Source organism: Bufo bufo, chromosome 2 (genome assembly GCF_905171765.1).
Source record: "Bufo bufo chromosome 2, aBufBuf1.1, whole genome shotgun sequence".
NCBI lineage: Eukaryota > Metazoa > Chordata > Amphibia > Anura > Bufonidae > Bufo > Bufo bufo.
Window position 1 is genome coordinate 308077907 of NC_053390.1, and position 22976 is coordinate 308100882.

General features: G+C 43.2%; 1 protein-coding gene across 4 annotated transcripts in view; it reads left to right on the forward strand.

Moving 5' to 3' along the window:
• Positions 1–934: 934 nt before the first annotated feature.
• Positions 935–22976, forward strand: part of LOC120989050 (twisted gastrulation protein homolog 1-A-like) — a 92271-nt gene continuing 70229 nt past the window's right edge. For 2 of the 4 annotated variants that reach the window (XM_040416905.1, XM_040416904.1), the window contains exons 1-5: positions 935–1055; positions 1831–1950; positions 5935–6034; positions 6163–6372; positions 16180–16468. In XM_040416905.1, coding sequence (XP_040272839.1) covers positions 1044–1055; positions 1831–1950; positions 5935–6034; positions 6163–6372; positions 16180–16427 — 690 coding nt within the window. In that variant the 5' untranslated portion in view covers positions 935–1043 and the 3' untranslated portion in view covers positions 16428–16468. Of the gene's footprint in view, positions 1056–1830; positions 1951–5934; positions 6035–6162; positions 6373–16179; positions 16469–19953; positions 20237–22976 lie in introns of those variants that run through there. The other 2 variants (XM_040416907.1, XM_040416903.1) reach the window with 2 other exon arrangements.

The window sequence follows — 22976 nt, forward strand, 5'->3', positions numbered from 1 at the left end:
GCCTACTGAACCTCAATGAGGGACTATTTAAAGGCTTGGGAAACCTTCTCAGGTGTTTTGTGTTGATTAGCTGACTAGAGTGTGAGACCATGAGTCTAGAATATTGAACTTTTTCACAATATTCAAATTTTCTGAGATATTGACTTTTGGGTTTTCATTAGCTGTAAGCCATAGTCATCATCATTAAAAGAAATAGATGCTTGAAATAGATCACTATCTGTGTAATGGACCTATATAATATGAGTTTCACTTTTTGAATTGAATTACTGAAATAAATGTACTTTTCGATGATATTCTAATTTATTGAAATGCACCTGTATATCAGTTTTGTCCAGCTCCCGGCCTAAAATAACTAGCTGGCCACAACAATATATGTGAAGCCAGCCTATATTACAATGAAAGTAAACTTCATGATGTCTTTCTGAGCCGTCTACGGATGTTTGACTGTGAGCTAATCTGTTTGCTAATCACCTTGTCACCAAGTAATGACATATTCGCTAGTGCCAGTGTGCACTTGGATAAAGCATATTTTCCACCACAGATGACAGGCCTGACATGTAACCCAATGTTACACAGGTCTAATAACAAGGCATGGCAGATGTGTTCATGGATATTATATGTAAAGGATATAAGGCCTTAGGATATTGAACATAAAAGGTGCCACATTTTCCATGTCCCATCTCTCCCTGAGTGTTTGTTACTCATCCCCATTGATTTACCCTCCCCCTGTAGCTGTTTCCTCTCTACCTTCAGCTCCACATTTTATCTTGGCTCCAATCCAAATTATAATCTTTTCCACATGTTTTTCCTTTTACTCCCCATAGAACTTGGCCTCTGCCGTGACAGCCTCCCCTCTCCTTCTTACCACCCTCCTTATACTCCCTCACTCTCAGCCCCCCTTTCTTTTCCTTAAACTCATCAGACTTCCCCCTTTCCTAATACACCAGTCTCCTCTGCCACACACAGTCCTTTCATGCAGCACTCCACAAAAAGTAGAAGCTAAGAGGAAGACGCTGATTTTGGACACTGGATTGTATGTGAATATGGATTTGAAGGTATGTTCTGGGGCTTGGAATAGGTTACATTTATTACAGGTCTGGTCACAATGTGGTTACTCTAAGGTACTTTGGTTAGCTATGCTTTTATATAGGGTTACCATATATGAACCTTCAGAAAAGATTGGTTATCCCACCACTAGCAGTATCCTTGCTACAGCTAATATAATACTGTGTAGATTCCTAAAAATGTAATGTAAATCCTGTTGTAGGACACAAAACATTAATATTCATGTCCTGGAAAAATATACACATGTTGACCATAATTTAGCAAGGAAAAATACTACTTCACCTTAAGCGAACACGAAATGGAAATATGCCTCCACCAAATGTTCTATTCCTGGTGAGCTGCAGCATTTATGGAGAAGGCAGAGGACAATGCAAGGTGCCCTGTGCAGATGGTTTCCATTAATAATAAGGAAGTTACATATAACATGCCATACCAGTGTTCAAAATAATCTTGTGGAGCTGAGTGATTTCTAATGTGCTCCTTCATGTTTCTGGAACCTCTGCCGAAACATAAAAACTTAAGCGTGAAAGAAGCCTTTATGATTTTACACATTACTTAATGTGAATAGAAGGTGAAGATGTTCTAATCATATGTTGTCTAGAAGGCAAGTAACCATCCAACTCCCATGAGTATAGATTTCATTGCATGGCACCCAATAGAATTTTTATCTTAAAATTTTAAGTTATTTTGATACTGTATATGGGTACGGTTATGCTTTGCCAAAGTAAAGCCATGATCACTGATGACGTGTTTTATTCTGGACAGGTAAAACCATGGCATTTGGCAGGGCTCATGTTGGCCACAACTTACTGTACTTTCATTTCATCTGTCGCTGGTTGCAACAAAGCTCTCTGTGCAAGTGATGTCAGCAAATGTCTTTTGCAGGTAAGATAAAGGGGTAGAACTGCCGATTGTGTTTCTCAATGCTAAAGTGAAGTCATAACTGTAAATATTCTGGTTTTACATTTGCTCATTTTTGACATCACTAGTCCTCAAAGTCCAGTCTTCTGCCATTTGCATCCAAGCTCCACATTGGACCCATTTCACTTGAGCATATTATGGACTAACTTCTATGGCCTCAAATCCCAGCAGAACTGCAGGTCCAAGCATTTGAACTAATAGCATCATAGGTCCATATGATGCTGTTAGTTTGAGTGATCAGATCAGTAGTTGAGCTGGAATTTTGATGCAGACGTGCACTCATGTTAGACTTGTGTGAAAATGGCCTGATGGTGGTGTCACACACAGGCTTTTGTGGCTATTTTTGATGCCGTCTTTTGCACCAAAGCCAGGAATGGGTTAGAAGGGAATGGGAAACACTAAAGAAGGTATCTTGCTGGATCCACTTCGGGCTTTGACTTGAGAGCCTACATCAAAAACTGATGCAAAAACTGCCACAAAACAAAAGCTGTGTGTGACTCCACCCTAATAATGTTTTCTCCAAAGTCACTAGTGCTCTGAAGATACCCATATACAGTATAGTGTTATGCCAATTAAACACCATATGAACAAAAGTATTAGTACACGCCTCTTAATAACTGAATTTGGGTATTTCATTCATTCCTCTGGCATTAACATCAGCACAAAAACTGCGCCAGGAGCTTCATGCCATGGGTTTCTATGGCCGAGCAGCTGCATGCAGACCTTACATCACCAAAAACAATGCCAAGTGTGGGATGGAGTGGTGTAAAGCATACTGCCACTAGACTCTGGAGCAGTGGAAACTTGTTCTGAAGAGTAATGAATCACGCTTCTTTAACTGGCAGTCAGATGGATGAGTCGGGATTTGGTGAATGTCAAGAGTACATTACCTGCCTGACTACATTGTGCCAAAGTTTGCGAAAGAAGGGTAATGCTATGGGGTTATTTTTCAGGCGGTTGGCCTAGGCCCCTTAGTTCCAGTGAATGGAAATCTTAAAGGGAGTCTGTCACCTCCCTATGGCCATATACAGCGCTTACATGGCTCTGTAGCACACCTATACAGGATTGTAACGGTACTTTTGTTCTTTTCTTTAGACTTGCACCATATGCAAATGAGCACTCGCAAGTGCCCAGGGGCGGCGTTCAGTGTGTAGGTGCCCAGGCTGCTCTGCCTTCTTTTCACTTTACTCCTCCTCAGTCTCTGCCTTTGCCCGCCCTACAAGTCTCTTGCCTCATCGATAGGTCTGGACTTGGAGTAAAGTGAAAAGAAGGCAGAGCAGCCTGGGCACCTACACACTGAACGCCGCCCCTCGGCACTTGCGAGTGCTCATTTGCATATGAATTAAACTTTGTTTTTCCTGCTGGTGCAAGTGTAAAGAAAAGAACAAAGGTACCGTTACAATCCTGTATAGGTGTGCTACAGAGCCATGTAAGCACTGTATATGGCCATATGGAGGTGACAGACTCCCTTTAATACTTCAGCACACCAAGACATTTTAGACAACTGTATGTTTTCAACTTTATGGGAACAGTTTGGGGGAGACCTTTTCTTGTTCCAGCATGACTGTGCTCCAGAGCACAAAGCAAGGTCCATGAAGGCATGGTTGGGTGAGTTTGGTGTGGAAGAACTGGCCCGCACAGAACCGTGACCCAAACCCCATCAAATGTCTATGGGATTGTCAGCCAGTTCCTCTCCTTCAACATTAGTGTCTGACCTCACAAATGATCTTCTAGACGAATAGGCAAATTTCCACAGACACACTCCAAAGTCTTGTAGAAAGCCTTCCCAGAAGAGCGGAAGCTGTTTTAGCTGCAAAGGGAAGACTAACTCTATATTAATGCCAATATATGTAGAATGGGATATCATAAAAGTTTGTATAGGTGTAACGTGCCCCAATACTTTTCTATATAATGTATGTCAGCTGGTTCCGTATAGCAGTATAAGCGGTCAAAACAGCACTGTTATTCAAGAATGGTGGTGTGAAAATTGAGATTAATATTGTTAGACAAAAAATAGTTGGATTTTTCAAAAGCAGACAGCAGCCGGTTAATGGATACAACCATGGAGCCCTTCCTTTAAAGGGAGTCTGTCTTCAGTTTTGAGCCAACAGTATTAATAGGTGACAGAATGCCAAAGCCGCAAGTGCCTAGAAGGTGGTCCATCGTGTTCAGTGTCCTGGGCTCTCTACACTGTTCCTAATACCCCCTTCCCCCACTCCAAGTGACAGCTCTAGCGGTGTCCTAATTGGATGGTCACAGCAAATAACTGATAGTAGACAATGCAATGTAGACAAGTGTCCAGTCAGTGTTTGTTGAGATTATATGACTCTTTTTGATGGTATCTGCCGGGGGTATAGTTACAATCTAGCAGAATGTGTTTCTAAATGGTATAACTAGAGATTCGGCCCCTTCACCAAAGTTAGCCAAGAAATTTGATTTGTTACGAATGAATTAGTCACGAATCGCTATAAATCATGTATACCCAGGCCACTCTGTCTTACGGTACAGCCACACAGAGCGGCCGTGCTGTGGGCAGGTTGTGGCCATGCTGCGGTGAAGAACCACACGACCAATTAGCCCACAGCTGCCTTTCATTTAATTATGAAGACTGCACTGTATAGTCCTTCAATGTTAATGGACGTGCGGCACCTTTAAACCGGGGCTGTTGCTGGTATGGGGTTTGACTGATTAGGTGGGGCACAATATACATATTACTGCTGTTCTGGCCTGCAATCTCCTGCAGATTATTTGAGAGTAAACACATAATATTAATCAGCTCTGGTATACCCACTTCTCCAACCCCAGCGCTCTCCTGTCCTACAGGTGGGAGCCCTTCATCTGCCATGTGCTTTTCCTCCTTTTCCACATCATCTAATATCGATCAGAATATGTAATCAGGAAAATCCAGCTCCTCCTGTCTCTGCATCTTGCTGACTTTTCTAGGACGGAGACTTTGAAGGATGATTTAGAAGAAGTAAAGCCAGAAAAAGATGAGGATGGTCATCATTAAGACCTGGCCCCCGTAGACTGAATGGTATTGGTTGGCACACTGGCAGAGGAATAATAATTGCTTCCATCATATTGGTATTGAATTACGTATCTTAGTTTAAGGGCTCATTCACATGACTGTATTAATGGGTCCGCATCTGTTCCGCAATTTTGTGAAACGGGTGCAAACCTATTCATTTTAACGGGGCCGCAAAAGATGCGGACAGCCCACTGTGTGCTGTCCGCATCCGTTGTTCGTTTCCACGGTCCCGCAAAAAATATAGAGCATGTCCTATTCTTGTCTGCAATCGTGGACAAGAATAGGCATTTTCTATATAGCACCGGCCATGTGCAGTCCGCAAAACACGGCACGGTCGTGTGAATGCGCCCTAAGACTGATGCTGGAATAAGTAAATGTAGTAATAAATAAAACTGACAGAGAATAAGTCTCTCTGCACTCTCCCTCTCCAATATTCTTCTGACAATCATTTTCGGCAACACTGTCCCTAGTGTATGGGCGCTTGCCACGTCTCTCCCTATGCTCAGCTAACAGGACAATGGCGGAGACCACGAGGGATGAGGGTTTTATAGGGCTGTGACATCACAGGGAATGGCTATCTGTGAATTGGCTGGCTGCGCAGCATTATGGGTGATCTCGCGTTCCTGGGCTTCTTACTTTAACTTTGTAACACATGCAGTCGCCATTTTAGGAAAAACTGATTCGTTACCACAAAGCGTGGGGAAATTCCGATTTGTTGCAAATCGAAGTTTTCCTAAACTTCAGACCGAATTCTGCTTCAAATGCTTTGCTTTGCACAACACTAGTCATAATGGTGGGTATAGACACTACTTCTAGATGTAGTCAGCTTGTGGAAAAAGCTATATTTCCATCTTGTGGCGTCTCTCCTGTACTCATTTCCTGGATAGAGCAATATGATCTTCACATTGATCTCTCCTCAGGAGCTCTGTCAGTGCAACATGAAAGAAGATGATTGTCCCTGCTGTCAAGATTGCATGCTGTGTCTTGGGAGTCTTTGGGACCAGTGCTGCAGCTGTGTGGGTAAGTAGGCTGCATGACATCATAGCCATTTATTAGACTTGTACATTATAGATTACTATGTAAAGTGCACATTTACGAGACAACGTCTGTCCCATAACAGTTACAGTCACACTGTTTCCATATCTCAGGTTTGTGCACTGAGAATAAGGGAAGTCGTAGGCATGCGGCCCGGAGAAGTTCGCTGGAGGTGCTGCCTGTCCCACTGCCGTCTCTTTTTCAGTCCTTGAGTGAACTTCAAGGAGATGCGGCTATGGACTGGAATGTGCACACACTGCCTGTCACGAAAGAGCTGAGTCAGCAATCTCACCTGGATCATGTCCTGCTTGGTGCACACACAGGTATGTTGAAGAAGAGTGAGGGTTGTTTACTTCCATTTTTATGCCAGTTTTTGGTGTAAAAATATTTGCCACCAAAACCGTTTTTGGTGTAAAAATATTTGCCACCCCTTTTTGCAATTTTGTAAATGACAATATTGACAATATTTTGTTGCACAGACGTTTCACCACTTTAAATGACAGGGTCCGGACTAGGCTACATCATCGATCCCAGCATATGTACTTACATTTATGCCAGTTTTAGACGTAAAAGTAGCCGAAAAACTACTCCACTCAGGATGTGGAGTAGTTTTTCACGACAGGCGAACACAGCCAGAGGATGAGCCCAATTTATGAAGAGGCACACCCCAGCCAAAGGGGGAACAAAGACCGGCATAAAAAGCTGGTCTTTGTAAATTACCCCCAGTGTTTCTTCCACTGAAACTGTTCAGCTGTGACCATTCTGTTTGCATTCAGACCAGTATCACACAGGACAATTTGGTGTAAACCAGGCCATAGAAAGTGTTTAGGTTTTAATTTGGAAGGCAATGTTAGGGAATGGCCACATGGTTGGGTTTCCTGATGCAGTTTTGGAAGCCAAAATCTTCTATTCTTCTATTCTTTTTGAATTTACTCCTGATTTTGGCTTCCAAAATTGCATGCAGAAACCTAATCATGTGGCTGTACCCTTAGGAATTTATGGCCCAGATTTGTCTAAAAAGTGGTGCAATTTCAGCAGAACTAGGTTCTCTATACTTTTTTCTGACTTGCTCAAAGGGGGGGAGGCCTTGTTGGAAAGGGGACAAGCAGAGGCGTAACCATGGGGCTCCAATTAAACATGACTACTTTCAATAACATGTTCAGAAAAGCTTATGATTGGTCTCCATAATGCACAAGGTTAAAGGTCCCTTTACACTGCTCAATTAAGCAGAGGATTGTTGGGAGGGAAGCATCTCCTGCACATTATGCCATCACTTGTCCCCATATAGAATCATCTGAGAATGGGGTTGTATGACTTTTTCATGACACCTTATGTACATTTTATCACTAACTGCACCTTATGGCTGAGTGGAAATGGGCCCCCTTAGTTGTTGGGCCCCATAGCAGCTGCTATGCGTAATACCCTGGTAGTTACACCCACTGGGGCAAGACTTTGCAGGAAAGGAGGCAGAGTCTAAGATGCGCCATTTTTGCACCACAATTCTGGAGTAAAATTCTGTCTCAAAGTAATACAATAGTTGGCATAAAGTTAAAAATATCTAGCTCTGCACCACATTTATTATCCAGCTTGAGGTACTGCGATAAATCTGGTGCAGGTTTAGACAGCCCTTCATAAGGTCCTTTTACACGGACCGATGATCTGGCAGATTATCAGGGATGAGCATTTGTATTGAAAGGTGCCGGCGATCACCTGATAAATGAGCAAATGCTTGTTCATCAGGTGATCGTGTCGTTCTGCCGGCAGATTGTACTGTATAAACAATGATCTGCTGCGCAGGAGCAATGATTTCCTATGAGGACAGGCGCTGTCGCCCAGGCCACACGACCTATAGTCGCTATGTCACTGGCCTACGGGAAGCAGCGTGAAGGCTGCGGTGCCACTGTGGGCCTTGCTGCCTTCTCAAACAGCCGATCATCGGGGAACCCAGGTGTCAGGTTTTTTAAAACCCCTATAACTCTGCAGCCGTGCGGCTGTTTCTCTTGGATTTTGTCTGAGGGTTTTTGGGTAAAAGGAAACACAGTGGACCCCTGCCTATATATGACATTAGATATTTTAGCTATTTTATCAATGGAGCCCAGTCTACTAATGAAAGCAGAAAACACTGACTGCCCAGAGTGCACTTTCCTCATCACAACTGCTGTGAACCACTGTTTAATAATGCAGAAAAATGAGTCAGTGCCCACATTTCAGAATCAGTATCTAGAGACTGCTCAATAGATGATAAGTGCTGCAACATAAAACCCTATAAATAGTGTGCCCACTGAACGGGTTCTGATCCCTTAAAGGGCATCTGTCAGCAGATTTGTACCTATGAAACTGGCTGACCTGTTACATGTGCACTTGGCAGCTGAAGACATCTGTGTTGGTCCCATGTTCATATGTGCCCACATTGCTGAAAAAAGTGAAGTTTTAATATATGCAAATGAGCCTCTACGAGTAACGGGGGCGTTGCCATTACACCTATAGGCTCTGCTCTCTCTGCTGCGCTCTCTGCACTTTGATTGACAGGGCCAGGTGATCACATTTACACTGCCTGGGCCTTTTTAAATTGCAGGGGGCACGGCAGTTGCAAAAAGAGCAGAGCCTCTAGGTGTAACGGCTACACCCCCGTTGCTCCTAGAGGCTCATTTGCATATATTAAAGCTTAATTTTTCACAGCAATGCGGGCACATATGAACATGGGACCAACACAGATGCCTTCAGCTGCCAAGTGCACATGTAACAGGTCAGTCAGTTTCATAGCTACAAATCTGCTGACAGATGCCCTTTAATGGAGTTCTTGCTGAAACCGGACAACACTGGGAAAAAGCCTACAATAAAGAATTGAGCAATACTTACCTAGCAGAGCCCATGATGCTGCTCTGATTCTCCTTCCCAAGCTCTGTTTACTTGCTGCAGCTTTGAGTTCATGTCAACTACACGTGAGCGCTGCAGTCAATCGCTGGCATTAGCGGTGTACCGAAGAAGCCTGATCAGTTGACAAAGGCTCGGATGGGCTGAAACACATCCTGTTTGTATGTTTTTTGAAGAATGAAATAAAAACCATTGAAGAACCCTAGAAACGCTGCTGGGAGTTTTCCATATTACATGATTAAAGTGTCCCGAAAAAGCGGAGTTTGGACCGCGTGCTGCACCGTATCCATTTTTGAATTCATTGTATGCTAGACACAGCTATGTACATTTAGTAGTGGCTGTACATGGTACCTTACAGCAGCTCAGTCCTGCTCATGAGAGTGGGACTAAGCTGCAGTCCCAGCCACTATGAAATGTGCCTGATAAACAATGGAGCGCTGCAGCGCCTTTAGTCAGTTGATCAGTGGTGGTGATGTGAGTCATACCCCCACTGATCTGTTATGGATGTCCTATCCTGAGGACAGGCGACCAATATTGTAGTCCTGGAAAATCCTTTTAACCATTTTAAAAAAAAAACAGAAGGTATTCTGTGTGCATTCCGTTTCCGTATGTCCGTATTTCCATTCCACAAAAAAATAAAACATGTCCTATTATTGTCCGCATTACAGACAAGGATAGTACTATTCTATTAGGGGCCAGCTGTTCCGTTCCGCAAGAAACGGACACACATACGCACACGGATGTCATCCATATTTTTTGCGGATCCGTTTTTTGCAGACCGCAAAATACATATGGTCGTGTACATGAGGCCTAATCGTGACATCACTAGTCTGCAAGAAGTTGCAAGAAGGCTGCGGAGCTACTGCAAGTGCTGCTGCCTTCTTCAACAGCTGATCAGCGGAGGTCCTGGGTGTCGGACCCCTGCCAATCAGATGATGATGACCTATCCAGAGGATGGACCATCAGTAAGAAAAACGCCATGCACTAGATTTATCATACAGCATTAGCCACTGTTTATGCTCTGGATAAGCAACCGGTCAGAACTGGTGGAGTTCCCAGCAATCACATTCCCACTGATCAGTTAGTTATTCCTTATCCAGTACACAGGGAATAACTTGTAGTAACTGCAATATCCTTAAAGGGGTTGTCTCATTTCAGACATTGATGGCATATCCCTAGGATATGCCATCAATGTCAGATGGGTGCTTCTCCTACCTCTGGGACCCAGTCCTATCTCCAGAACGGGACCGCCCACCATTCACCGCTAAGTTAGTAGTCTCAGCAGTTAATGGAGTGATGGCCGTGCTTGCGCACTGCGCTGTCCATGTACCACTATCAGACTTTGAAAATAGTGTGCTCTCTTTCACTTCGGTGGGACCCGCACCTATCTGATATTGATTGCATATCCTAGCGAAATGCCATCAATGTATGAGATTGGAATACCCCTTAAATCTTAACATTACTAGACATCTGGAGCAGTGAAGAGGCTAAGGGCCAGGTTAATCTTAGAACGGCGGCGTACATCAGTCTACTATGGTAACCAGATGGACTGCCGGATGCAGTGCCTAATTTACAATGAGGTGTACACCTGGTCATAAATTAGGCACAGCATCTGGCAGTACATGTGCCTATACTGGTATCTATGCCAGCTTCTACTTGGCATAGATTTCAGTGTTGTTTTATGCTAGAAAACTTTTCAGATTTTCAGGAAAGTGTGGAAGCTGGTGGAGAAACGCCACTTGCCCAAAAATTTTTGTGCACATGCTGTTTAAAAAATTGCAAATCTGCAGTTTTCGCATCACAAAAGTGGTGTATTTTTGTGATAAAGCTGCTCCTAATTTTTTAAGCCCTGATGGACTAGGCCAATGGTGAGGTTAATTGCAGAGTTGTGGGTGAACTAGGGTATGGAGAACTATCTCTTTCAGCTGCAGTATTGCTGAATGAAATCATTGGGAACCTTGTAGGAAACCAGGGTTCCGGGCAATTGCTTAGTTTGCCGTTCCCTAACACCGGCCATGTTACAAACAAGTGGCAATACTTTTTAACCATGTCTACAAATAGTGGTGTGGATAAGAAGAGTGAACTGCACCAGCTGTATTAGCAGCATGCAAACTATTGATGTAAAGCATAGCAGCCATTAGATGGTGCAAGGAAGAGAAAAGGGTCTCGCATATCTAGGAAATTACATCAAATCTATCATTATATACCAATCTATCATCATTAGAAAATGATGCATTAAAGAGGATACTTAAAAGGGTTGTTCCCCTTCTGGGGGCCTTTCTGCCAGACCCCCCCCCCCCCCCCCCTCCCACACACACGTTGCTGGACCTGAGGATGGATGCATACCTACCTGCTGTCCACCACTGGATTCTGGCTCCTTCCATCCCCCGCTGACACTCTCTGGTCTCCATGTGTCATCATCCTGTTTGACGTGGGTCATGTGGCTGCTGCACCCAATAGCTGGCCGCAGCATTCATGTGTACCCAGTGAAATGACACCCAGCAGAAGGGAGCAGGTAAGCATGCTTCCCTCTGCAAGATCAGTGGTGTGGGGGGTTCTTGCAGAAAGGTCACCCAAGATGGATCATGGATCCTGTTAAAACGGAAGCCATGAGCCAATCTGCACAAAGCCTTACAAGCTATGCTCAGGATCTGTGTAAAGTGGACCTGTTACCATACCGTATGGTATAGTGTCTTCTTTAGGGGAAGTATATTACAAGGGCAAGTTTGCTGTATGTGTTTTTGTGATTGATGGCTGCCGTGTATCTGCATGTCTACACAGCAGCTGTCAGTTGCTGGGGGAGTATTGATTACAGTGGGCAGATAACTAAGAATCCTGTGTATTCTGCATTAGTCAGGGCAGGGACGCACAACCGTTTCTGGTCCAAGGGCCACAATGTCAGATTGAACTTCTCCAACGTTCATAAGAAAACGTAAAGGGGTAATGCCATCTATGGCATGGCATATTGAAAATACAGTTTATGCCATGAATGTCTGATTGGTGCCAGTTCCACTTCCAGGACTCGCCCATTGATTTCACCCCAGAATGTAGGAGACCAGGCATGCATTGTGAGTTGTTGAAACAGCTCCTATAAACTACAACAGGGATCAGCAACCACTAAAACTCCAGCTGTTGTGAAACTACAACTCCCAGCATGCTCCATACACTGCTATGGGAGTTCAGAGAACAATCATGCAAGTGTTCATGCTGGGAGTCGTAGTTTCAACATGGCTGAAGTTCCGGAGGTTGCTGAACCCTGATCTATAATGAAGATAGCTGCATGCATGCATGCATAGCCATGTTTCAACCTCATCTACTTCTTTTTGGAGTGCCACCCAGGGGTCACGAGACCCTAATTTTCCCAACACATTGGGTCCCAGAGATTCCTCTGCCATCTAACATGGTGTCAGGGATATAAAGCAAATGCCTTATATAAAAGAAAGGATCAAAGGAAAAATTTCAAAGGGAATTGATCCTAGAGGTGGACATATAAAACACCTCAAAAAGAGTTTGTCGTTAATCTAATAATATTGTGCAATCAGTAAAACATGGTACAAGCGTCTATGCAAAAATATAAATGATTCATTATACAATAACTTAGAATACAATCAAAGCTTAATCAGTATAAAATGTAATAATATGCAATAACACTCAGTAATATGTAGTGCCCTAAATTCGCCACTAGATGGCTCTAACACAGATACCAGCGTTCCTTATTACCTCTCAAACATAAAATGTATTACAACCGTCTCGACCACAATTATGAGATATACTATCAGTTGATACAGCAAACTCAATAGTGATTAGGGTAGATACGAACCCTTGCTCTGCTCAAACTATGATCAATCCCGGATATCGGGTAGTATTGCGACACAACTTATAAATGATCAGGCCTGATATTGACTATGGAATGTGAATATTCCAATCAGAGAGTTTCTATGATATCAATATTAGATCTTTTATTCAGTAATATGCATCTTTACTGAATAGTGATAATATTGATGTAGCACTTTTAACATTATACATCCGCACTAAAGGGGGGAGTTACTAAATATCAAGCCAATTAATTCAATCAATACTACACATAATAAATCTGTGAAGGTTCTCATTTATCCAGGTCATGGTATATCTGTAAATAATAAATCAAGGCAACTGGACTTACTGTAGATTTTTATCTTGAAAACGTTTCACTCGTTCTTCCAACGAGCTTTCTCAATTCTGAGTGACTGTACAAGAATTCTCTGGGATTAAATATGTAACTGAATCAACATCTGGTAATCCAGAACTTGGCATTGGGCACAGAAGAAACAATGGTCTCCTATGATGTTACATCCCTCTTCACCTGCATACCCACTACGGAGGCAATTGAAACAGTCAGGAAACAGTTGCTACTAGACAACACCTTAGGCTGCAGAACAGAACTTAGCCCAGACCAAGTGTGTGCCTTACTGGACCTTTGTCTGAGTACCACCTACCTCAAGTATAAGGACAAGTTCTACAAGCAAAAACATGGCTGTTCTATGGGAATTACACCGAGTCATTGGTTTAGATATGTGGATGACACTTGGGTTAAAATTCATGAACAAGAGTTACAGGCTTTCACCGACCACATCAACTCAGTGGATCATAACATCAATTTCACGCGGGAAGATATGCAGAACAACAAACTGGCGTTTCTGGACTGTTTTATAACAGTGGAAGAGGAAAGGAAGCTGGGAATAGAGGTCTATCGAAAACCAACACACACAGACCAGTACCTGCTATTTGATTCCCACCATCCTCTAGACCACAAACTGGGAGTCATCCAGACTCTACACCACCAGGCAGAGAAAATCCCCACCAGCACAGAGGCCAAGGCGAAGGAATTCAAACACCACAGAGGGGCACTTAAAACTTGTGGGTATCCAGATTGGGCCTTTGTCAAAACAGAAGGAAGGAGAAGAAAGAGCACCAAGACTACCAGTGAGGGCGAGAAGCATGACAGACGCAAGAATATGGTTATCCCATATGTAGCTGGGGTGTCTGAGAAACCCAAAAGGATTTTTAATAAACATCACATCCCTGTCTGCTTTAAACCCAGCAACACACTGAGGCAACAACTGGTTCACCCAAAAGACCCAACGCCTAAACACAAGATGGACAACATTGTGTACGCAGTCCAGTGCAATGAGGAATGCTCAGAACTGTATATCGGCGAAACAAAACAACAACTACATCAGCGTATGGCTCAGCATAGAAGAGCCAAAACCTCTGGTCAAGATTCAGCCATGTACTTACATCTAAAAGAAACAGGTCACACCTTTGAAGACAGTCAAGTACGTGTTTTGGATAAGGAGGCCGATTGGTACAAACGAGGTGTGAAGGAGGCCATCTACGTAAAAATGAAGAAGCCAAGCTTGAATAGAGGCGGGGGGGGGGGGGGTTAGACATCTATTGTCTGCCACATACACTTATGCCACATACACCTGTCTTGCTGTCTTGACACCTTTTTCTGGGAGGTCATTATCACCTACTGACTCCAATTAGGATAATGGAATCAACACCTTTGACCCCATGTTGGGTATAAGGACCTCTGACCCTATGCTGGGTATAATTACCAGTTGTTGATTCAGTTACATATTTAATCCCAGAGAATTATTGTACAGTCACTCAGAATTGAGAAAGCTCGTATGAAGAACGAGTGAAACGTTTTCAAGAAATCTACAGTAAGTCCAGTTGCCTTGATTTTTATTATTTACAGATAGACATAATAAATTTATACATTACCCAAAAATGCAGATGATATGCAGAGTCTAAGGGAAGTCCATTCTGATCATTGGGATTTTTCTCCTGGGGTGTCCCTCCTTTCTTTCTTTCTCTCTTCCCTCCTTTATGCGGTTTATTATCCAAAAACGTATCAGTTAGACACACCTTCTTAGCTTGGAGTTTTCCAATCATTGTCGGTTAGGTGTGTACATATGATAATGACTATGATGTCACTGTATTACCCAGAAAGCATTTCTGCTGTTGGTGTAATGTTACTTATTTATACCTAGGTGTCACTATTGCATAAACTATTAGCATCATTACCAGTAAGGGTTAAATATCCAGGTCTGACTTCATCTTACATTCCATATACATAACATATGGAATCCTAAATCAGAGCTACAGGGATTAACTTTGACACATGTACCAATTAAAGCATAGACATTAAGGTACCGGTTTAGACATCTCCCAAACTATCAAATTTATGGTATTGATAAGAATATAATAAACCTTGTACTCTCACAGACATGTGTGTCTCCCCTGTCACTTCAATGGGTGATTGATGGTTAGTTAAAATAACACTTCCTTCCCTGAACGGAGACTCATTAACAAAGTCTATACTTAAAATTCTTCTCATCATATTTTTGGAGTACATGCATTCCTAGTGAGAAATAAATAAGATAATAGATGCATTGACGTCCTTCATAATATTTAACAATATAAAACAATACATATGTCTTATTGATTATCTTATACAAAAAAAAACTAAGGCTCATTATATGTGTATACAGACACTGCAGATTTTCTGCTTCACCAATAGACATCAACTGTAGTGGTAATTAGTACCAAATACGTCTAGAGAATATCCTTATCTCAGTCATAAATCTATAAGGAGACAAGAATGACTCTTCTCAGACTGGTACATCTATAGAGAAGAAACTTTATGAACAGTGTCCTTTCCATGAACCTATTTCGGCCAACTTTAAAAATACATACAAAAATTGTGAATATATAACAATATGGCCTCTTATATATAATCAAATGCACTATAATTATGATATTTAAATATAAATGTTATATACCCATGAAAAAGCACAACAATGGATAATACATATGAGCAGCCACCAGACAAGCATATCTGTGATGAGATGGTGAGATGTTTGGTGGCGGCACAGAATGGTAACACGGGCAGCAGGTTGTGCACAATGCCACAATATGGAGTCATTTCAGTTAGTAGTACATGGAACCTCTCCCTGAAACATGCTGCCATGAAACAGGACAGCATAGTATGGTGACAGACCCACTTTACAGATGAGGAATCATTCAATGTGACAAATATGAAATAACAGGACACATCTGACAAATGGCGTTTTACATCCTTTATTTTAAAAATATTGATAAAAATTCACAATAGTACCAAGCATCGGGCGTAGTCATTGCTTTTATTCTGCATCCGTCTGTATGTGTGATGGATATAATAGACTAAAGGATTTCTTTCTTCTCTACTCTAGCTGTAGCTGCTCAGTCTCCAGTGAACACATCCAGTATCTGTACGGTGATGTACTTTAAATCCTGCATGCCTATGAGACGTTGTCATGAAACCTGTGAATTTACGGGAGCCTCCAGATACCGCTGGTTTCACAATGGCTGCTGTCAGTGTGTGGGACCAGACTGCTACGGATACGGAAACAAAGAACCTCTATGCCATCAGTGTCATCCTAAAGGAGTACAGATTGCTAGGGATGCAGATACAAAGTAATACTGAAAGGATCCAAAAGAAAGGGGAAGGGAATTCCAAAGGTGAGTTTTTGAAAGACAAAATCTGTAGACAAGTGAATTCATATTATGTTTAATACGCACAAAAGCCAAACCAGAAACCATAAAAACGTCTTTAACATTGGTCTGTAGATGGTAGTAGGGCTGAATATGGCTGGGCTATCTTCCCTTGTCATGTTCCAAGGCTTGTTGAAAAGTCAGACATTGACTGACAGCAGGGGTGGACTGGGAACTTAAAGTGGCCCTGGAAAAAACCCTAAAAGTGGCCCCATGTTGTAGGTGGATCAAAATTGACAGAAGGTATGTCAACAGAAGTAGGTGGGGCACGCAGTACCATATGGCAGAACGAAATACCACAGTGCAGCCCAAAACACTGCCGCCCACTCCACAGTATGAAACTATCACTGTCCTAAGGATGGCAATACAGTTGAATTCAGTAGGGCGCCTGCAGGTACTGTCCAGATGCATACTGTAAGTACCTGATGCTTCTAACATTCACTAATACTGAGAGCATCAGTTTTTTATGTACCTGGCTCGTGGCCGTGAGGAGAGCTCTGGCGGCCTCCTGGGAAATTTCCCAGTAGGGTCTATGGCCAGTCCACCCATGACTGAAAGGGAGCCACTTCCCATAGGTGACACAAGCGAGACGGTTCTCTTTTTCTGGGCGATACTTCTTTCCCATGAAACATTTCCAGTAAGTGTCCACACACAACTAGTTTCCTTAAAGGAGTTTTTTGGAATTTTGATTGTATATGCTTAGGATAGCTCGTCAGTATCAGATTGACAGGATTCTAATTCCCGACACCTCCACTGTTCAGCTGTTCTGCAGTAGCTCCGTCCAATGTGTAGTGGATGGAGCTAGTTACTGCAGAGCTGCTACCTTTCACTTGAATACATACAGCTCTGCAGTAGCCAGCTCCATCCACTACATAGTGGATGGACCTGTCTAGTTTCTGTGTCTAGTTTGGTTGACGGAGCTACTGCAGAACAGCTGACTGGAAAGTGTGGGTGTCGGACCCTTACTGTTTTGATACTGATGACCTATCCTAAGGATAGCCTATCTCGAAGAACCCCTTTAGGCCCCATGCACACGACAGTATCTGTTTTGCGGTCCGCAAATCAAATGCAGTCCGTGTGGCACCCGATTTTTAACGCATCCATTGACTTCAATGGGTCTGCAGTCTGCAATTTGTTTGCAAGTTTTATCATTTTGCAGAATGGACATAAGGATGCGGAAAGCACATGGACCATCCGTATGTCGGTTTTGCAAAAAGATAGACTATGTCTGCAAAATGCGGACCATGTCCCCATTGAAAACCATCCATCTTTTGCAGATCCAAGATTTGTGAACTGCATGATGGATACGGTCATGAGCATGGGGCCATAAAGTGAGCCAATACCGTCCCTTAGCACATCTATAAAAATGTAACAATTTAAACGGTGATGCATTTTACCAGTGGAAACAATCTTTTTATAATTAAAAGATCTTTTTGCACAAAACAAAATGTCAATCAATGTGATTGAAGAATGTTTCCCAGTTCATATCCAGACACCTCTCATCTACCCAGCACTTTATGTTCTAAGCATTCGCATACCTCCCAGATGTCACCTTCTTGTTTCACTAAGCCAGTGACAAAAAAAAGCCTATACAGCTCTTAACTCACTCTGTAGTTAAACATGGCCAATGGATCAAGCCACATATGTCAATTCAACATCCTTGTCCTGTATTAGGTCATGCGCTACGATACGATACACTTTATTGATCCCAAAGGAAATTTCAGTATCACAGCAGCACAACATAGACATGGATCACAGTAGACAATTGACAGTATAATCCCATACATTACTAGTCACGACAGGCCAGTACAATACACCATTGGTACAACAGTAATACAGAGGTCACTTGAAGGATTAGGTCGTTGTTTCCCGTAGCAGTCGGCACGAACGATTTCCTGTATCTTTCTTTTTTACACCTTAGTAGGATAAGACGGTTACTGAAGCTGCTCCTCTGCCTCATAAACAGCTCATCTAATGGGTGAGCATTATTCTTCATAATCGCCATACACTTCTTTCGAATTCTTTCCTCCACTACCTTCTTAAAAAGTGTCTAGATGGCAACCAACAACCAAGCTTGCCTTCCCGATAAGCTTGTTGAGCTTATTAGCGTCAGCCACCCGCACACTACTTCCCCAGCATATGATTGCGAAAAAGATGGCACTTGCCACAACAGACTGGTAGAACATTTCTAACATTTTGCTGCACACATTAAACGGCCTTAGTTTCTATAGGAAGCACAGTCTGCTCACCCCCTTTTTGTAAACCCTCTCCGAATTGCCCCTCTAGTCTAGTTTGCTGTCCAAGTGGACCCCCAAATATTTGTAATTCTCTACCTGCTCCACTTCCTGACCCTCAATAGTGACAATAGGTCCTCATTTAAACATGGCTGACAGACTATTTTCGATGGTCAACCTAAGGCTATCTTATCTTGCTAGCCACATAAAGTATTAAAGGAAAAATAAATCACTTTATTGCTTTATCCAACATACACAGATACAAGTGCTAACAACTTACAACCAGTAATGGTGTCACAATGTAGTATATGTCAGGGGTATATAGACCATCGGAAGGATCTTACAATGTATGCCTGTGACCTATGCCTTTGATGTATACCGCTGTATAGCGATACAGTGGCCAATGTCACCTATAGACTCCCATGTAAAAAAAAAAAAACATGTACACCATGCAGTATATGTTTTTTACTGTATTTTTTTGTAAGGAACAGAGCAGCAAGCTGTATTATTCCATAGCGTTAAATAACTTGCATAACCTATAAATACCAGCCCAGCAGAGGCCGAAAGCACACTTTCGGCTACTATCTGGTTAATTCGGCCTTATGGATAAAGAGGTTATACTTACCCCGCTCTCCGGCACCCGCGTCACACCTGATCCCCACTGTATCTCCTTGTCACGTGGATCCAAACATCCGGTGACGGAAGGGGGGGCAGCCAATAGCAGGCTGCAACGGGGACGAACCTCCCTAGCAACACCCGCAATGCTAGAGAGGCTTGTCCCCGTCGTGGCCTGTTGTTGGCTAATCCCCCCATCGTCGGATGTTTTGATCTGTGCGGCAGGGAGATGAAGCGGCCTTGTGGAGATCAGGAGCGACATGGGTGCCGGGGTAAGTATAGCCTATATGAGGTGCCCAAACATTGGAGGTGGGGGGGTGTCATTCTAGGGGTTGGATTATCCATTTAAGCTTCATGTATGACCTCTGAGCTTTCCTAGTGAACCTACTAAACGGGCACTGCCAATGCCGTATGAATACTAGTTAAAAAAAATGACATGATATTTTGTAACGCAATGTGTTAGGATATGGCAGGAAATTGTGCAGGTACTAAGTCAAATGCTACAGTGCTTACAGTAGTGCCAGAGAATTAGGCTTTCTTGCATTCTCTACAGAAGGTTCACACATCATGTTTTACACGTGATTCTCACTTTTTTATTTTTAGGAAAAAAACATCCTGGAGAAGGAGAAAAGATACAGATCTCCTTTATACTTCTTGTCTTTCTGGGATGCATTCCATAAAAAAGCAAGATTAAAAAACACTATAAAGATGCACGCATGTTTATTTCGATAGGGAGAGGTGTAATAAATTACTGTCACACTTCTGACAGCAGCTTATGTTGAAATCAAATATGCACAATGCTTCTTTTGCCCAACAGAAGACAATTGTCATGTTGCCAACATACATATTACATCATCAGTCATTTCACCAAAACTGGGATCAGACAATATTAGGCTCCATTCACACGTCCGCAAATGCATTCACACGTCCGCAAATGGGTCCGCATTCGTTCCGCAATTTTGCGGAACGGGTGCGGACCCATTCATTTTCTATGGGGATGGAATGGATGCGGACAGCACACAGTGTGCTGTGCTGTCAGCATCCGCATTTGCGGAGGGCGGCCCCGATCTTCAGGTCTGCAGCTCCGCAAAAGATAGAACATGTCCTATTCTTGTCCGCAGCTTGCGGACAAGAATAGGCATTTCTATAGGGGTGCCGGGCGGGTGTGTTGCGGATCCGCAATTTGCGGGTCCGCAACACACTACGGACGTGTGAATGGAGCCTTAAAAAGGTTTTTTCTGGTACTTAGATATTGATGGCCATCCTCAGTATAGGAAAATCCATGGCACTATGGATTGCTGTGATGAATGGTCTGGTAAGTAGATGGAGCGTAGTACAAGGCAAATTACCGCTGTAAAGCAGGAGGGAACAATGTGTGGACGCTCTGGCGTCCTTCCACTGGCACCTTATCACATGTAGGATTGTGGTTCCATTCTCTGTATGATGTCTATCCTCAAGATAGTTCATCAATAGGCTTGAGCGAATCAAGTTTCGGATCATAGATCCAAAAGTGATTAGTTAAAAAACTTAGTTTGTAATTCTTGTTCCTTACAAAATTTTAATGTATCCGCTCCGTGTAGAAAAACTTCGTCTCGGCCATAGTTGCGCAGGACTTCGATGAATGACTTTGGTATTCCTACCTGCGTATTTAAAAACATTTTTAAATAGGAATCCGATGTTGGCTTTGGTACTGGCTGGTACCTCGGTACCCAGGATGACTTTGGATTCCTATTTTAAAATGTTTTTAAATACACAGATAGGAACAGGCTCGGACTGGCCCACCAGGGAGGCGGGGGATTCCTTGGTGGGCCCCCAGTCTCCTGCGCCCGGAGATAAGATGGAGGAGTAATTATTCCTCTTGTTTCTCAGGAGAGACAATTATTGTAGCCACTAGGTGGCAGTATCACACAGTGATGCAGCTTCCTACTGGTGTAAATTGTACAGGAGGCCACGCAGTATCTTCTAAACTTCAGGGCTGCTGGCAGTGAAGGAGGAGAGGACATGTCTGGCCATCCTCCTGCCCTCCCTGCTGTCAGAAAACTGGCTTCTGGAGAGAAGGACTCCTCTGCGGTGCTGGGCTAATTTCTCAGGTGTGTGACAGTAGTGAGCTGTAGGAGACTGTAAGGGGGAAATAGGGGATTTGTTTATAGTAGACTCAGATCTGTGTATGTGTGCTGCTCTCTTCAGAGTTCAGAGTGGCATTGGGGGGGCTCTGTCCTAGGTCCCCCCAATGCTTCTGCTTTAGGTGCACCCCAATTAGTGCCACAGCTCCAGATGCCCCCACTCTAAATGCACCCCTAATATTGCCTCTTCTCCAGTTGCCCCCCTAATACCTCTGCTCAAGGATCACCACTATTACCCTGCCTCAGGTGGACCCTAATGCCTCTGCTTTAGGTGCACCCCTCTAAATGCCCCAGCTCCCGATACCCCCACTCTAAATGCACCGCTAATATTGCCTCTTCTCCAGTTACCCCTGCTCCAGGATCCCCACTATTACCCTACCTCAGGTGACCCTAATGTCTCTGCTTCAGTTATGACCCTCCGTTTGTGCCCTTTTCTTACGTTGCTCCTCTAGCACCTTTGCTTGGGCTTTGTTAAAGGTTATGACCTGCAAAGGCGGTTGGACTTATGACTGAAAAATTCTGCACAGTGTGTCACATTCTCCAGTATTGACACGTATGGTTTACATGGCGGCAGTGATGATATTCCGTATTTACAAGCATCACTGCTGCCATGTAAAGAGATACTGGTGGTGGAGTGGTGGAGGATTTAAAGGGGTTGTCCAGGTTTTCAAGTTATCCTCTCCACACTATAGGGCATCCTTTTTTGATGGTGTGGCAGGCCACACATATGCCCTGCTGATCCATTTATTCTCTTTGGGACCACTGGAAATAGCCAGCGCTGTACTCCGCCATCTCCAGCGACCCCATATGCTCGACCTGCCACTCAATCAAGAAGGGGGATCAGTGGGGGCTCCAGTGTTCAGACCCCCACTGATCACTTAGTTATCCCCGATCCTGTGGATAGAGGATAACTAGAAAAGTGGACACAGGTCCTTTAACAGGCGAGCATTTCTATTTTAGTTTGACAGATATTTTGGGCCAGATTTTTTTAATTTAATTTTTTTTTACACCCAAAGAAAACCTTTAAGGATAGGGAATGTGAAAAGGTTCAACAGCTATGACACGACAGGTGATAAGTGTCTGATTGGTGGGGGTCTGACTGATGGGACCCCCATGATCAAGGTAACGTGGTCTTAAGACCCTTGTGTACATAGATTGGCGGTAATGTAATTGAATGTCTCAGGACCCCTTTTTTTCATGATCAGTGGGTGTTCCAGCAGTCAGACCCCAGCAATATGATATTTATCACCTATCCTGTAGAAAGGCAATAGGTCATTATGGTAGGACAACCCTTTTAATTATACTGTAGATTGTGTACAATATAAGGAGGTTAAGATTTGGTAAATTTCATGCCAGACATTTAAGGGGTTTAAGGGTTTGTCTCACTTCAGTAAATGGCATTTATCATGCAGTTAATACAAGGCACTTACTAATGTATTGTGATTGTCCATATTGCCTCCCTTCCATCACATTATACACAGCACGTGTCCGTGGTTATTACCA